This window comes from Grampus griseus (genome assembly GCF_964374135.1).
Source record: "Grampus griseus genome assembly, chromosome: 7".
NCBI classification, from domain to species: Eukaryota; Metazoa; Chordata; class Mammalia; order Artiodactyla; family Delphinidae; genus Grampus; species Grampus griseus.
Window position 1 is genome coordinate 13,736,409 of NC_139001.1, and position 17,577 is coordinate 13,753,985.

A 17,577-nucleotide genomic window follows, 5' to 3' on the forward strand; every position below is an offset into this window, starting at 1 on the left:
TACTTGTTAAACTTCATTTTGTATAGGTATCACCTGGGGTTCTTGTTAAAATGCAGATACGGTTCTGTAGGTCTGGGATGGGGCCTGAAATTCTGCATTTCTAACAAGTCCCTAGATGATGTCTGTGCTATAATTTGAGTATAAGAACTTGGCACTTTGAGCACAAGAACTAGCAGGTTATATTGGTATACAATCAGGTAGGTTAGTGGATATGGCCAGAGTTTGTGCAGTGTCTCTTCAGGTTACTTCTGTTTTTTCAGTGGAACAGGAAGCAATTCATTATCCTGGAGTGGATGGAGGAGATGGTGTAAAATCATCCAGGAAAGTAGAGTCCGTCTAGAAAAGTAGGATTGTGGGGTTGTACTAAGGGCCGACTTGTGGTTAGTGGTTATGAATTTAAATTCAGATGGATCGAATATGGTTGTATGTATGTTATTCTGTAGTTGCTTTCAGCTGTGCGGGTGCATGTGAGGCGTAGGTGGGCAGTTGGTGTTTAGAATGGCAAGTATTTTGGAGGGGGGGAAGGGGGCAAGTTATTTATGGTGTATACAAGGTGCTTAGAAATGACGGACCATGGAATCTAAAGTGGGAAAGGAGGAAAATGAGAGAATGCTAGGTTTAACAAAGAAAATGTGTGGTTTTATTGTTTTTTTTGTTTTTTAATTACAGATCTCCTCATCTTTAATTTGCTAAGGAGCTCTGCAGATCTTCAGGAGAGGAAAATAGTGTTCATGTCCCCAATTTTTTTTCATCAAGGAACCTTTCTGTCTCTCTGAGCTCATATTCTACTAAATAAATTTAGGGAAAATATGTCTTACACTTTTTGGCTAAAGCAAGTATTAACATCAGGGATTATGATTTTATTTAAAGTGGAGGGTTGTGCTGCAGATAAGAAAGAAGGGAGGTGTTAAAAGGATTTGTTAAAAATTTCTTCTATCAGCTCTAAAAACTTATTTTAAAATGTATCCCTTTATTTCTGTTAAAATAGATTGTTAACATCCTTGTAAGTCATGCAGATTTATAATCATAGCCATATAATAAAATATTTACTATATGGACAAATACAGAAAGATTTTCAACCATTGGTTTTTTTTTTTTTTTTTGTCTCTTTCTCTCTTTTGGATATTACAGATGACCATGGATGAAAAATATGTAAACAGCATTTGGGATCTTCTGAAAAATGCAATTCAAGAAATCCAGCGTAAGAATAACAGTGGTCTTAGTTTTGAGGAGCTCTATAGAAATGCATATACAATGGTTTTGCATAAACATGGAGAAAAGCTCTACACTGGACTAAGAGAAGTTGTTACCGAACATCTCATAAATAAGGTATCCAACTTTAAAGGACTGTTGCTAACTATATTGAATCTAGAAGTATTATTTTTAAAGGTTCCAGGAAGCCTATAGAAATAATAATTAGTAGCTATATTATAAAACCTCACTTAAAACTTACAATCAGCTAAACCAGAATTTTTGATAATTGAGAGAAGGTGAAGTTTGTGATCTTTGATAGATATAATCTCGGAAGCAGACTTTTAATTTACATATGCTTGTTTATTAATATGTTAATTACAGATCATTATTTCTTTCTTTAAAATGCTTAATCAGCCCATTTTAGCTTTCTCTTCTTTCTCTATATATTTGAAAATAATAAGACTACATTGTTTAAAAAATATTGTCTAAGTCTTTTCACCAGATGAAATTAACTTTATATAAATTTTTTAAGATAAATTAGTGTTGGACTGTTAACATTATAAAATGGTTCTTTGGTTCCAAAAAGATGTATTTGTTTTTTTAGAGCAAATGTTTTTATAAAGCAGACTCTTCCACTGAAAGTATGTCTTGCTTTAAGATTGTCAGATAAGATGTAAAATACCACAGATAAATAAAAACTTCTCAAAGTTTTTGTGTGGTATTAAGGTATTTGTTTTTTAAACTTTATTTTAAAAAAATGGAAAGTTGCATCAGTAGTACAATGATTTACCAGTTGTCAACATTTTGCCACATTTTAGCCAGTCTTTCTATTGGTACTTGTTATTACTGTTACTGGTATTATTATTATTGCTGGACAGTTAAGAGAATAAGTTTTAGATTCATTTACTCTTAAATACTTTGGAATGTTTCTCCTAAGAACAAGGAAATTCTCTCACTTAACCAAAGAACAATGTTCAAAATCAGGCAGTTTAACATTAATATAAAACTGTTATCTAATATGGTCCACATTCAAATTCACCAGTTGTCCTGTGTGGAGGTGATGTCATTTATAGCAGTTCGTTTTCGGATCCAGGATCTAATCCAGGATCACACACAATTCCTCAGCCTTTCTTTGTCTTTCAGCACATTGACATTTTTGAAGAGTATAGGTCAGTTGTTTTGTAGATTGTCCCTCAGTTTTTGGTTTGTCTGATTGTTTCCTCATGACTAGTTTCAGGTTATGCATTTTTGGCAGGAATAATACATAAGTGATGTTGTGTCCTCAGTGCATCACATCAGGAGGCACATGATGTCAGTTTATCCCATTATTGGTGATGTTAACTTTGATCACTTGGTGTCCGCCAGATTTCTCCACTGTGAAGGTACCTTTTTTCCCTTTGTAATTCATAAGTAATTTGTTCAGATATATTTTGAGACTGTATAAATATCCTGTTCCCCAAGAAACTTTCATGTGATGGTTTTAGCATCCATTGATGATTCTTGCATGAATCATTATTGCTACGATGGTTACAATATAGTCACTTTCTATTTCTACTCTTCCTTCTGTAATTCTTTTCTCTTAAATGGGATTACATGAGCAGGTAGCTAGTATCTCATGAAGCAAGGTGATTATGTTCTTCATGCATTCAACAGTTTTTTGTTAAGTGCCTGCCATGTACAGCTTTCTAAGAAAATCTAGTAGATGCAAAGAGATATGATGCTGTCCCTTCCTAGGTTTGTTTTTGCTTTTATTCTGATGGAGAGATGATACACACATTTAGGTAACAGTGTGAGGCATTATATAATTCAATGGCAAATGAGTTGTATGGGCAATAAATGGCTTAGGAATTCAAATGAGGGAGAGATTACCTTGGGCCGTAAGATTTCATGGGAAAGGATGAAATTGAACTGAGCCATGAAAAATTTGAGATATAAGTGAACAGTGTGGAAGGTGTTCCAGGATGGCAGATGTCACATGATTATACAGAAATAAACTTGGATGATAAGTAGAGTTTGACTGAGGTGTATAATAATTTATGGGGATTAGTGGGGTATAGTGTTGCAAAGTTGGTTTGGGCACAGATTGGAGAACTTCAATGCCAAGCTAAGGAATTTGGACTTTACAGTGGAGGTTTATTGGAGGTTTTTAAGTGGATGATATTGTGACAAAATATTTTAAGAAGATTAAGATGAGAATGATATAAATGTAGAATGGGGGGGATGTGTGCTATAAACAGAAGACCTTGAAAAATCTACGTTAAGGTGATAGACTAGAAATGAGTGGATGATGTCAGAAATTCTGAAGACCAGGTAGAATTTGGTTACTGGGAGAATTATGGTGCCACCAATAGAATTATTGTGAACTTATAGTGGAAAACTTATTTGGAATGCGTAGAGGAGATGACAGATTCTGTTTTAGGTTATATTGGAAATTTTTATAGTTAGAAAGCACCTTAAAAATCATTTTACATGTGATAAAATTTGAGTGTGAGATTGTAATAAGATGTCCAAGTAAAAATATGATGTGTTTGGAGATATACAGGTTCAGAGCTTGGGCAGGAACTCAAAACTGGAGATCAAGATCTGACACTTGGTAGCATGTACTGAGGAATATGTGTTGGAGTGCAGAAAATGAAAATCCCAGAGCCAAGGGATGTCATCTTCAAAAGCAAACTGTGGTAAATAGGTGTGGGAAATGAAGACTGATTTAAGAAACTTGACATCAAAAGAAGGAAGAAAAGTAGAGTGGGGGAGTTTTGCCTAAAGCGGTTGAAGAGGAGAAGATTGGAGCAACTGAATTTTTGGGTATGGAGAGAGTGTGGAATTGAACAGTGGAGAAGTGAAGGTAGAAGAGGGGCATGTTCTCATTTGCCAGAGGTTCTATAGGGTATGATAATAATATCCCCAGCTAACTCTTATTTAGCATTTACTACGTGCTAGGTCCACTTCTAGTGCTTTTAGATGTATTCACTTATGTAATGGTCACAACCCAATGAGCCAGATACTACTATTATCTCTATTTAAAAGTGAAGAAACAGAGGGCACAGAATTGGTGATTTGTCCAGATGCATGTAGCTAGTAAGTGGCCTAGCTGGAACAGTATTGAAGTAGTGCGGCTTCAGGCCGAGTCCTTAATTTTTCTATAAATCTGCTCCTGAGGCATAATGAATTGATCAAGATGCAGTAAATATATGCTGAAATTGAGGGTGCATGTGGGGTTTTAGGAAAATCGGTTCAGTTTTTGTAAAGCTATAGTCCTTTAAACTTTAGTTCTTGGTTTATTTATAATTAAAATGAAGGAGTTGGCAGTAATATCTTTGAGATGCTTTAGTTCTAAGACTATCATGAATCTAATAATTAAGCAGTGCAAGTTCTGAAAATGAGATGAAGAGACTTGGAGTAGCTCCTGTGGGGAATATACTAAGGGAACTGGCAAGTGAGGAAAGAGGTAGCTCAGTAGGAGTTGTCCTGAATGTGTGATCTATCGTGTGTTTTTTTTTTTTTTTTTAAGCAGTGCTTTGCAGCTTGGGCACAGATGCAGAAAAAACATTTGTAGTTATTTGGTTTGGTTGAGAATCGGCTCTTTCAAAAAGTGAAGAGTGGAGGGGAAGCCAGAGTGTGAGGTCAGTGTTGATGTGATTGATATTTGGACTCTGAAACATGGTTAGGTAGAAATCGAAGTCACGTGAACGATAACCCCATGGTAACTGTAAGAGCTTCAGCATATCGTTAAGTCTCTTACAGTGGTCCCATATCTAAGATTAACTATCATTTCAAAATACAGGCATTTCCCTATAATATATTCCAGAGAACATGTATTCAAGTTGATTATGCTAAAGAATTACAAAGTGTACATGCTAAACTTTTATTTCTCTTACAGATGTTAATATATCAACAGCATCTGAAAATATTCTTTAATTTTTATTTCTTTCACAAATACTCATTTGATCACCTTAAGCTAGTCAATTTCTGACTAGGGGATGTACCATTGTCAGCATATCTAATGATTGATTTCTTTATTTAAATTGAATTAAGTTTTTGAACCTCTGTTAGTATCTATGCTTTCATTTTTGTGTTTTCCATTGATCTTATTTCACTTTTACTCTTATAAGACACTTTAAAAAGTCATACAAATACGGTACTGTCTGAAGGGGACACTGTTAAAGGAAGTCTGTTAACTGATAGGGCCATCATACAGTAGACCAAAATGTTTGTCCCCTGATGTCGGAAGTCTCCATTTGTTTACTAGATGGGACTTAGGGATGTTTTTGATCTAATGTGCAGAAATATAGTTTGCATGGAAATCAATATTGCCTGTCTCTACATTGCACCTTCTGACTGGAAGGTAAGAGAGTGGTTTAGGGTTCTGTGGTATCAAAGTAACTGTCTCAGTCTCACAGAATATATCCCTTTTTATGGTTCTGAAAGCATTCCTATGTGGTCCACTCCTCATTTTTTCGTTTACTGTGCTTTTAGCAGTTAGCTGAACTGCCTAAGTAATAATAATATATTTTTTAAAGCAAAGTTATTTTCGACTGAAGTGAACCTTTTAGTGCTGTGGTATAGACAGCCAGGACCTATCTTTTCACATTGAAGAATTCAGAGGAAATACAATTTTTTCATGGCATCAGAGTTCGTTGGTACTCCGATTTCAAGATGAGAATAGTGAACATTTTGAGGAACATTTTTGGTAAAGCAGAGTGGTATAAACTACAAGAGGGCAGCTGATGGGAGGATAGTTCTTTGCAATGAAAGTAGAGATAATGGGCTTTGGAAATAAGTTTACAGAATTGAAGCAGGCATAGAAAAGCTAGATGCTGTTTCTCTTTCTTAGTAGTATATTCTTCCTATCTCTAGAAGAATGTTTCCCCAAGAAACTGAGACCCAAAGGAATTCAGTAAATTTCTCAAGACCGCAAAGCAAAACTTAGGGTGTGATGTGGCCTTTGTGCCTTGTCATTAAAAAAAAATTCTTGTCTTATTTAGTAAATATGAAGACATTTCAGAATTCACAGGGATTATTTTCTTCTAAGTAAAATAGCTTTAAAAGTATGGTTATGTTGGAGAAGAAAAGTTGTGCTACTTTCCAGTTTTAAGGATTTTTAAATTACAGGTCATTTTGTCAGAGCCTCAAAAGTATCCCTATAAGATTTATCATCACAGAATTTAACATTCAAAAGTATTTATTATTTGCTAGGCTGTGGCTCGGGTGTAAGAAATATATTGGTAAATGGGTTGCATCTGATCCCTGCATTCATGGAACAGATAAACAAGTGTTTAGTTATAAAAAGTAATGAAGAAAACAGGGTACAGTGATAGGGAAAAATGATGAGAGCAACTACCTAGGCCAGGGTAGGGTTGTTTGAGAAAGTGGTGGTGTTTAAACTGGGACTTGAAGGATGAGAAGGTGCTCATGAGAAAAGTGGGTTGAAGAGCATTGTAGGCAAAAGGGAATGGTTATGGAACATTTTTTCTATAAAGTGCCAGATAGCCAATATTTCCAGATTTCTGAGCCATATGTTCTCTGTCGCAGCTCCTCAACCCCTCTGTTGTAGCACGAGAGCAGCAATAGACTACACACAATGAACAGGCACAGCTGTATTTCGATACAGCTTTATTTTTAAAAGACAGAAGGACTTCCTTTGCCAATACCTGGACTAGAGAAATTTGGAGGGGCGGGGGCATGTCGTGAACAGGGAATTAAGAGTTGGTGGGGAAGAATGGAACAAGATGAGTTTGGAGAGAAAAGCAGAAGCTGCATCATGCCATGCCTTGAAGCCATGCTCTAAGGGGGTCATACTTATTGTATGTACTGTAGGTAGCCATTCAAGATTTTAAGCAAGACAGTGATATGATCTGATGTAGATTTTTTAAATATTACTCTGGTCGCTATGTGGTGAATAAGCTACAGGGCCCAAGAGTTGAAGTGGGGGCAATAGGATAGAAGAATCCAGTAATTCAGATGAATGATAGTGGCGATTCATACCAGTCTAGTGACACTGGGGATAGAGAAAAGTTTTCAGATTCAGGATTTATTTTGGATGTAGAAAGCTTGTTAACTGTGGTTAGGTTGATTGTATGGAATGAGGAAGAGGGAAGAATCCAAGATGACTTCTAGGATTTTGGCTTTTGAACAACTAGGAGTTTCCATTTTTTGGTATAGATTTGGGGTAGAAAAAGAAACTCCATTTGGCAGGTTAATTTTAAGATGCCAATGAAATGAGATATGTAAATCTAGTTCTCTTGAGAAGTTTGGACTGGAAGTGTAAATTTGGGAATTGTGAGCATATAGATGATACTTAAAGCCCTGGAAGTAGATGAAATCACACAGGAAAAAAAAAAGAAGAGGGCCCCAGGTTGAACCCTGAGGAACTTAAACATTTCAGGTAGATTGAGGATTGCAGTGGAGACAGAAAAATGGCCAGAGTTAGTGGTACTTTAAGACTCAGCTCTAACCTTAAATTATAATTTAATTTTGACCTTTATTTAGCAGCGTTGTGGTTTTCACAGTGTGTGCGTGCGCGCGCGCGTGCGTGTGTGTGTGTGAAAAGACAATTTTAAATTCAAAAATAGTGCTAATCAGGGACTTCGCTGGCAGTCTGGTGATTAAGACTTGGTCTTCCAGTGCAGGGTTGTGGGTTCGATCCCTGGTTGGGGAGCTAAGCTCTCACATACCTTGTGGCCAAAACCCAAAAAAACATAAAACAGAAGCAGTATTGTAACAAATTCAGTAAAGACTTTAAAAATGGTCCACATTAAAAAAAAAAAAACTTCAAAAATAGTGCTGATCAGTTCTATTACTTGAGGGCAGGGTTAGGTTAGGGTGGAGCCATATTTTTTTATGTTTTTTTCCCCCCAGCTTTATTGAGATATAACTGACCAAATTGTCAGATATTTAAAGTGTTTTGTTTGTTTTTTTGGAGTCATTTCCTTTTAGAAGATTCCTATTTGGGATTCAAACTTAATAGAAATTCTCTAAGCTCATAGTAAAGTAATGGAGGACTTGTCTTTTTTTTCTACACACCGCTAAGTACTCCATAATAATATCAATAGAAGTAATAATAGGAGTTTAATGATAAAGAAGTTAGAAGTAGATGCAGTGGAAGAAGTACCGGATAGAAAGTAGGGAAAGGTAGGCTTTAGGCCTGATTCTACCACTAACAATCTTGAACAAACTACTAGATTTTTCTGGACTTCAGTTTATTAATGTATAAAAGGAGATTGGGATTGGTTTTGTTAGCCTCAGTGGGCTTAAAATTATATAATGACTAAGACTTAGGAAAATCATGGTTTTTGCAGTTTACCATTGTCCTTTCATGTGCCATAATATGTGTTTAGAAGTTTTTTCATTTTTAATTGTTTCTTAAAGTCAGGGGAGAAACTTTCTTTGGTTTTAATGTGGCAAGAACTTTATTTTCCCAATTTTGTGATGATTAACAGTTTTCTTAGATTTGACTGGTGCTTAATTTCCCCTTTTCTTTCAAATTATTAGTCTATAGTAATAACTAAATAATGTGGAGTCTCGTAAGTGAGCTTATAAAAGCTAATTCCTGTACTTTGAAAGTTTGTTCTCCTCTTAGAAAAATAGCTGGACAAAAAAGATGTTGACTTCTTAATTCTAGTAGTACTCCTTAACTCTAGTAGTACTAGAGTCAACTCTAGTTGACTTCTTAACTCTAGTAGTACTCTAGTAGTTTATTATTGCTAAAAAGAATATTTATTCCAGTGGTTTTCAAAGTCTTTCTTTCCATCTTGTTCTTCAAATAACAGCTTACTTTAAATGTGAGGAAGGCAGAATAAGAGGAGCTTCATCCTCCTCGCTTTACGTTCATTCAGAAAACTGCCTATTGAGGACCTGTTACGTGCCAGGCACTAGGCTAATAAGCATTTGTGTTATATCAAAGATCCCTGTCTTTCTGGAACTTATATTACGGACTTACATACTTGAATCTGTGCCTTGTAATCCTGATCAGTTCTCAGCACTTTGCTTTCCAGGTAGGAAAAATGAAGCCTTGAAGGGGAATTTCAATTTTTAAGTGACTTTCTTGTTGAGTAATTTTTTGTAAAGTCTCCTTGTAGAATAACATCCTACCATTTGTATTTTGTATGTAGGGTCACATTTGCTGAAAATGATGTTTCTATGTAAACTACTTGTTTACAGTATATTAATTTTTCTCCCCATTTTTAGAGGGAGAATGGGAAGAACCAGAGTTTTAAGTATTATGTTTATTCATAGTTATATTTAGATGTTTATGTAGTAGTACTAATTGCCTGAGGGAATGAAGTTGGTAATTTTATGGTAAGCGCTGGACTATTTTGTAGGCCAGTTATTTAAACAGATTTAGCTTTAGCTTTTTTAGTGCTCTTCCTTTATTTCTAGGCGAATGTGAATGAATGTAGAGACTTTTAAAATGGCATTTATGTACAACACAACGTAAATACAGTGATTGCAGTTAATTACGAAGGACATTGATAGAAACACTAAGGACTAAGATTTTCATTAGCAAAGACAGATTCACTTTAGAGGCCCACAGATACTGAGTCTCTCCTGTGTTTTATCCACCAAAAAATAATTAAGACACCATGCCTATCAGCAAGAAACCTCCCAATTTTAGTGAGGGAATCAGATTTGAAGGGGAATTACTTTGCCTGCAGAATTCAGGACAAAGTAGAAAGAGGAGGTCACTTGATGAGCCTTAAAGGATTATGAAAGATTCATCATGTAAACAAAGGCAAAAGATAGTCTCAGTAAGGAAAATGGCATGAGTAAAAAAGGCAGCTAGGTTTGAGCATTGTCTGGTGGACCAGTATAAGTGTAAATGGAACATAAAGGACTTCACATGCATTTGTAGGAAACGAGAATGGTAAAGTTAGTTGGACTAACATTGTAGGGCATTAGGCTTTTATTCTGTGGGTGGTAGGAGCTGTTGGGTTTTAATTTTTAAAAATAGGCAGATTGAAATAGAAAAGATGGAGTAAAAGGTTTAGTAGGAGTGCCATTTTCAGTGCTTCTTTGCTACTTATCTTTCATTCTCCTGCCATCTTGTCTTGTCCTTTTTCCTAATTTAAAGTTGTTGGAAGAAACTAAGAACCCATTACATTGAATATTGGATCAGCTTAGGGTGATGACAGGAGTCAGAAAGAAGACGAAGGCTCTCAGCTAGGTATACAAACCCTTAAGAAATATGATTTGGAAGAGTGACTTGAATATAAATAGGATAATCGCAAAAGAGAAAGATTATTAGGGATAAGGTGAGGAAAATGGGCTGTTAGAGAGTCAGAAAGATACCAATCATAGAATATGAGGGGCATAGGAAATTGAGTAGTTTCTACTTTGAAAAGATTGAAAGAGAAATGATGTTGGGGAAGAGCCAAGTTTAGAGTGTTATTTAGCAAGTTCACCCATGTTAAATACCAGCTATTCCCACTTAAATTGTGGAATAGACAGTAAGCACTGTGAGGGCAGGTACTGCTCTCTATTGTAGTTTCTAGTGATGTTCTTTTAATATTTATTAAGCTAAGACCTGTTTCATTCATTTTTTTGTGTCTCCTGCTCTTCATATTTGCTCTCCGTAATTGTCTATTGAAATGAATCTCTAAGAATAATACTAACAGTCAAATGGAAACCATCATGGTTTGTATCCATGAACTGCAGAGATCTGTTTTGTCTTCTGTATGTGGGGTAATACTTCTACCTACCCAAGTTAATTACTCCTGAATCTAACTACTTTAAGCAGAGTGTGTTTCACCATTTAAAAGCACAGTGTAGTTTTGGGGCTGTATACCTCTGATTTCTTGAGGCTGGAGTCTGTCTGTCTGCTGGGAACCAGATTGTGTGATCTTGTGGAACTGTGTTTTTTTCCTCCATGGTATTCAGGAGAACAAAAAGACTAGTTGCCATATTGCCGTGCTTTGTATATATTTTACTGTTTATTATTTCAGTGTCCCTGTTGTTCAGAGTTTAACTATGGTATTAATGCTATAATGTACTTGATGCTTTTAATGTATATCTTATTGTCTTAACCATTGGGAATGAAGTACTTCACAAATGATAAGCATATTGTCCTTCTGTGGTATACTGCTTTTTTATTTCTGTTTTCCTTTCCAACCATTAGGTAAAAAGCTACCATTTTTCATGATACTACTTTGTCCTTAAATCCCGATTTTCCAAGTTGTGTTACTTTTTTAAGAAGTTCAAAAGAATATTTGAACGAAGAATGTATTTTTTAAAATCCCAAATTTGGATTTTTTTATTTTCTTCAACATGTAGCAAATTTTCTTTGTGAAACTATGAAAATCCATTGTTCTAATTGCCATCATGTGCCCTTGCTTTGGACCTCACAACTTCTTTAGTACTATTCATTGGATTTCACTTTGTATTGAGGCCATATGAATGCTAATATTAGGCTCCTGTTTCCTACCCTCCTGTATTTATAGAGATTGTAAAGTGACTGCATTTTGTATTCTCCATGGTGCCTAGCACCCTGCTTCACTTTTTGGAAGTAATCATTAAATATTTGAATTGTCAGTTCAGGGAAAGATGTTTATGTATCCTTTTGAATTAAGAGCTTCGTTTTGGACACTTTGTGAAATTCTTAAACTTATGTCACTAACTATGTATACATTAGTAAACTTATTTATAGAAGAATCTTCTGACAGCAGTCAAGAAAAACGTTTTCCCTGTAGTGGCTATCTTTAGTTTTGTTAATGATACTGGTATGATTCCTTTGATCAAGGTGGCCACCTTTATTCTAAAAATTAGTGAAAATAATGAAAACAGTACTGTCAGTGTAGAAAATATCAAGAGGGCAGTGAATTTTATTCCATTCAGGAATCTCTTGTCATTAGTGAATTCTTAGAAAGTTTAAAATGTCTACAAAAGTTAAGGTTAGCTCTCCTCATCTTTAGTAGGAGTTTGCTTTGAAATACAAAAATCTTAAGGTTGTACAAAAATCTTAAGGTTGTTATATGTATTACGAGATAGCAACATCTATTCACCAAACTTAATGGAGGTTGGCTCCATTACGAACTTCTCAAAGTATGAAGTAAAAGAATTCCTTCTAGTTGTGGAGAAATTTCTGTTCTTTAGAGGAAGGAAAGCAAGAATCAAGTGGAAATTGAGAGTTTAGAAAATACTGTATAAAATATGTGAATATATAGGTATACGTGTTTTATTTATGTTATTGTTTCAGAAAATTTAAGGCACTTATGAATTTTCTGAGTATCTTGTTAAAATGCAGATTATGATTCAGTGGGTCCAGCTCACCAGTGATGATGATGATGATATTGACCATGATTCTGCTCTGTGCATACCACACTCTGAGTAGCAAGATTCGAATACGTATATGAATAATTTTAAGAATATGTAATACAAGTAATAATATAATAGAAGCAAATGCTTATATAGCATTTACTGTGCGCTAGGCACTGTTCTAAGTATTTTGTGTATACTGATTTTATCCACACAGCAGCTCCTTGAAGTAGGTGCTATTTCTGTTTTTATAAAAACTGATACATAAAGAAATTAAGTAAGTTGCTCAGGGTCACACATCTACTAAATGTGTGTCTGTGAATTGAATCAGGCAGATGGGCTTTTTAGCATCTGTATTCCTGTGCTGCCACTGTTCACCATGTAATCTTTTAAATCAAGAATTCTCGGCATAACGGGAAGAGCTGTGGAGCTTTTTTCAAAGGATGTGTCAGATTAGGAGACATACCGTCTACACTCCATGGCTTGGCTTCCATTGAGATTTACTTATACAGTAAGCCACTTTTATTGATAGGTTTATGTCACATCACTTTGGTGTGATGAAGTGAAAAATATTTTGAGATCTTCAGGAATTATTCTTTAATGGCATTTCTAGGAAAAACAGGGTTTATATAACTGGTAAAATTTGTAAAGTGACAAGCCCCCAGATCACATACGCAGGGCTCTGAAAAATTCAAATGTTGTGAGAACTTATATGCTATTTTTGATCATGGTAAATGTTGCATATTTATGTAAATACTCTGGTTTCATCAGGTGCGACAAGCAGTATGTTTTAGAATTTAGAGCCAAGAACGATACTTAGCAAGTATCCAGTGGCTGTCTCAGTTACAGGCACACCTTGTTGTGTTTAGCTTTACTGCACTTAGCAGATAACTTCATCTTTTTTTTTTTCCCACAAATTGAAGGTTTGTGGTAACCCCCTGTTGAGCAAGTAGGTCAGGCACCACTTTTTCAACAGCATTTGCTCACTTCACGTGTCTGTCACATTTTGGTAATTCTTGCAGTATTTCAAACTTTTCATTATTATTATATTTGTCATGGTGATCTGTGATCCGTGATCTTTGATGTTGCTGTTATAGTTTTGGGGTGGGAGGCACAAACTGTGCCCAAATAATATGGCGAACTTACTTAATAAATGTTGTGTGTGTTCTGACTGCTCCACTGACCAGCTGCTCCCCTGTCTCTTTCCCTCTCCTTGGGCCTCTATTCCCTGAGACGTAACAATATTGAAATTAGGCAAATTAATAACCCTAATAATGGCCTCAAGTATTCAAGTGAAAGGAAGAATGGCGCGTCTCACTTTAAATCAAAAGCTAGAAGTGATTAAGCTTTAGTGATGAAGGCATGTTGAAAGTTGAAATAGGCTGAAAGCTAGGCCTCTTGTACCAAACAGCCAAGTTGTAGATGCAAAGGAAAAGTTCTTGAAGGAAATTAAAAGTGCTTCTCCAGTGAACACACGAATGATAAGAAAGTGAAATAGCCTTATTGCTGATACGGAGAATGTTTGAGTGGTCTGGATCGAAGATCACACCAGGAACAATAGTATTCCTCTAAACCAAAGCCTAATCCTGAGCAAGGCTCGAACTCTCTTCAGTTCTGTGAAGGCTGCGAGAGGTGAGGAAGCTGCAGAAGAAAAGTTGAAGGCCAGCAGAGATGGGTTTGGAGGTTTACAGAAGGGAGCTGTCTCCGTAACATACAAGTGCAAGGTGAAGCAGCAAGTGCTGATGTACAGACTATCAAGTAATCCAGAAGATTTTCAGTGTAGACAAAACAGCTTTCTATTTGAAGAACATGTCATCTAGGACTTCCATAGCTAGAGAGGAGAAGTCAGTGCCTATCTTCAAAGTTTCAAAAGATAGGCTGACTCTTGTTAGGGGTTAATGCAGCTGGTGACTTTAAGTTGAAGCCAGCACTCATTTACCATTCTGAAAACCCTAAGCCCCTTAAGAACTATGCTAAACCTACTCTGCCGGTGCTCTATAAATGGAACAACACAGCTTGGATGTCAGCATGTCTGTTTACAACATGGTTTACTGAATATTTTAAACCCACTGTTGAGACCTACTGCTCAGAAAAGAAAGATTCCTTTCAAAGTATTATTGTTCTTTGACAGTGCACCTGGTCACCCAAGAGCTCTGATGGTGATCTATAGACGATTAATGTTGTTTTCATGCCTGCTAACACAACATCCATTCTACAGTCCATGGATCCAAGGAGTAATTTCAACTTTCAAGTCTGTTTATTTAAGAAATACATTTCATAAGGCTATAGCTGTCATGGATAGTGATTTTTCTGATGGATCTGGGCAAAGTCAAATGAAAACCTCCTGCAAAGGATTCACCATTCTAGATGTCATTAAGAGCATTCATGATTTGTGGAAAGAAGTCAAAATATCAATACTAACAGGACTTTGGAAGAAGTTGATTCCAGCCCTCACGGATGACTTTGAGGGGCTCAAAGGGTGGAAGAGGTAACTTCAGATGTGGTGGAAGTTGCAGAAGAACTAAAATTAGAAGTGGAACCTGAAAAGTGGTTTCTTAAGATGGAATGTACTCCTGGTAAAGATGCTGTGAAGGTTGTTAATGTGATAACAAAGGATTTAGACTATTATGTAAACTTAGTTGATAAAGTAGTAGCAGGGTTTGAAAGGACTGACTCCACTTTTTTTTTTTTTTTTTTGCGGTACGCGGGCCTCTCACTGTTGTGGCCTCTCCCACTGCGGAGCACAGGCTCCGGATGTGCAGGCTCAGCGGCCATGGCTCACGGGCCCAGCCGCTCCGCGGCATGTGGGATCTTCCCGGACTGGGGCACGAACCCGTGTCCCCTGCATCGGCAGGCGGACTCTCAACCACTGCGCCACCAGGGAAGCCCCTGACTCCACTTTTGAAAGAAGTTCTACTGTTGGTAAAATGCTGTGAAAAAGCATTGCATGCTACAGAGAAATCATTCTTGAAACAAGGAAGAGTCGATTGATGCAGCAGCTTCATTGTCATCTTATTTCAAGAAATTGCCACGGCCGCCCCCGCCAGCCTTCAGCAAAACCACCACCCTGATCAGTCAGCAGCCGTCAATACCAAGGCGAGATCTTCCACCAGCAAAAGATTACGACTCCCTGAAGGCTCAGGCTATGGTTAGCATTTCTTAGCAACGAAGTATTTTTAAATTAAGATATGCACATTATTTATTTAGACATTTATTTAGTCTGTTGCACACTTAATAGACTACTGTATAATGTAAACATAACTTTTATATGCACTAGGAAACCGAAAAATTCATGTGACTTGCTTTATTGTGATATTCACGTTATTGCAGTGGTTTGGAACCAAACCCACAACGTCTTCGAGGTGTGCCTGTATTTTTAAAATAGTGGAAAACCCCACTTTTAAAATCACACAAAACCAATATAAATCATATTTAATCAGGGGAAACAGTGCCCACCCTGGAGTGGTACTGAGACATCTTAGTGGAGCATTGCATGAGTGCCATTGATCTAATCAACCCCAGCCATATTACAGGGAAGAGGAGCTGCAGACTGTATAGGTCAAAGTCAAAGTCAAAAGTCCTAATTAGTAACTGCCCTTGGTAACTGTCTGCAAATACTAATTTTTTTTAACGTCTTTATTGGAGTATAATTGCTTTACAATGGTATGTTAGTTTCTGCTTTATAACAAAGTGAATCAGCTATACATATACATATATCCCCATATCTCCTCCCTCTTGTGTCTCCCTCCCACCCTCCCTATCCCACCCCTCTAGGTGGTCACAAAGCACCGAGCTGATCTCCCTGTGCTATGCGGCTGCTTCCCACTAGCTATCTATTTTACATTTGGTAGTGTGTATATGTCCATGCCACTCTCGCACTTCGTCCCAGCTTACCCTTCCCCCTCCCGTGTCCTCAAGTCCATCTGCAAATAGTAATTTGATTGTTTTAGCTCCTGAGTGAACATTACAATACTACAGATTTCTAAGAGGTTGCACCTCTTAACGTTATATCAGTAGTATCTCTGTGATACTTTTAAATGTTCTTTTTTTAGCATTATGCACCATTTTATGTTTTTAATACATGGTATATATATTTCAGTGCAAAATAATGCTAAATACAAATATCTGTATTTACAGAGATTTATCTGTGTTGGAATTAAGTATTGTGCTGAGTTTTAAGACTTTCTAAGAAGGAAGTCCTTTTCAGTAGTCCATACCATCATTAATTATATGGCTCAGTTCTGGTTTCAGTAAACTTTAGAATTAAAATCTTTATAATTAGTTTTAGCTGATAAATTTCTTTGTGTTACCTAGATATTAGGATTGGCTTGCTGGGACTTTGCCCCAGGCATTTAAATTTAGGTGAAAAAATTTTAATTAATGATTAAAAATAAATGTGTGTATGTTAGAGGGTGGGGGGATACTGTGTAGATTATTAATATCCTTCAACTCTCCATCCAGCCAGGAGCTGCTGCCCCAAGGTCAGCCTCCTTGTCAATCCTTGTAGCTCCCAGTCATGCTCATGCCTGCTGGCCTTCCTGTCATCCCCTTTTCCATCCTTCTCCCCCTCCCTTTGCCAGTAATTTGATTTATTTGAGGATGTATTTCTTGCAACTTGGATGTTAATTTATCAGTGAACAGGTGTTGTTATTGATACAACATTGAAAAATAAAAGTGGGTTTTTTTTTTTATTTAGTAATCTCCTTTAATCTTTGCTAAGTGTGTAATAAAAAGGACAGGGAAAGCTCTATTCACAGAAATGGAGGATGTGGTATGTCAATTTGAACTATAGCAGAGGCCTTTGTAACGTTGGTATACTCAAAATAATTAACAGTTCTTCATTGTTTGGCATTCAAGTTGCTTTTATGAATAAAGATTGTGGCATCATAGCTTACATTTATAATATGATAATAAAACAGGACCCAATTTTGAGAATCATAATTACTGCAAGTTTTAAAAAGTCAATATACAATAAAATTAGCCTTTTATTTTCATGTACAGTTCTGTGAATTTTAGCCCATTTATAGATTTATGTAACTGCTATCACAGTCAATATAGAACATCCTTCACCCCAGAAAATTTGTTTTCCCTTTATAGTGACATCCTTCTCCCACCCCTAATACCTGGCAATCA

General features: G+C 36.4%; 1 protein-coding gene across 2 annotated transcripts in view; it reads left to right on the forward strand.

The window, feature by feature from the left end:
• CUL3 (cullin 3) overlaps nucleotides 1-17,577 on the forward strand; it is a 98,052-nt gene that overhangs the window by 18,859 nt on the left and 61,616 nt on the right. For both annotated transcript variants that reach the window (XM_082658367.1, XM_082658368.1), the window contains exon 2: nucleotides 1,132-1,329. In XM_082658367.1, the coding sequence (XP_082514493.1) occupies nucleotides 1,132-1,329 (198 nt within the window). The remainder of the gene's footprint in view (nucleotides 1-1,131; nucleotides 1,330-17,577) is intronic.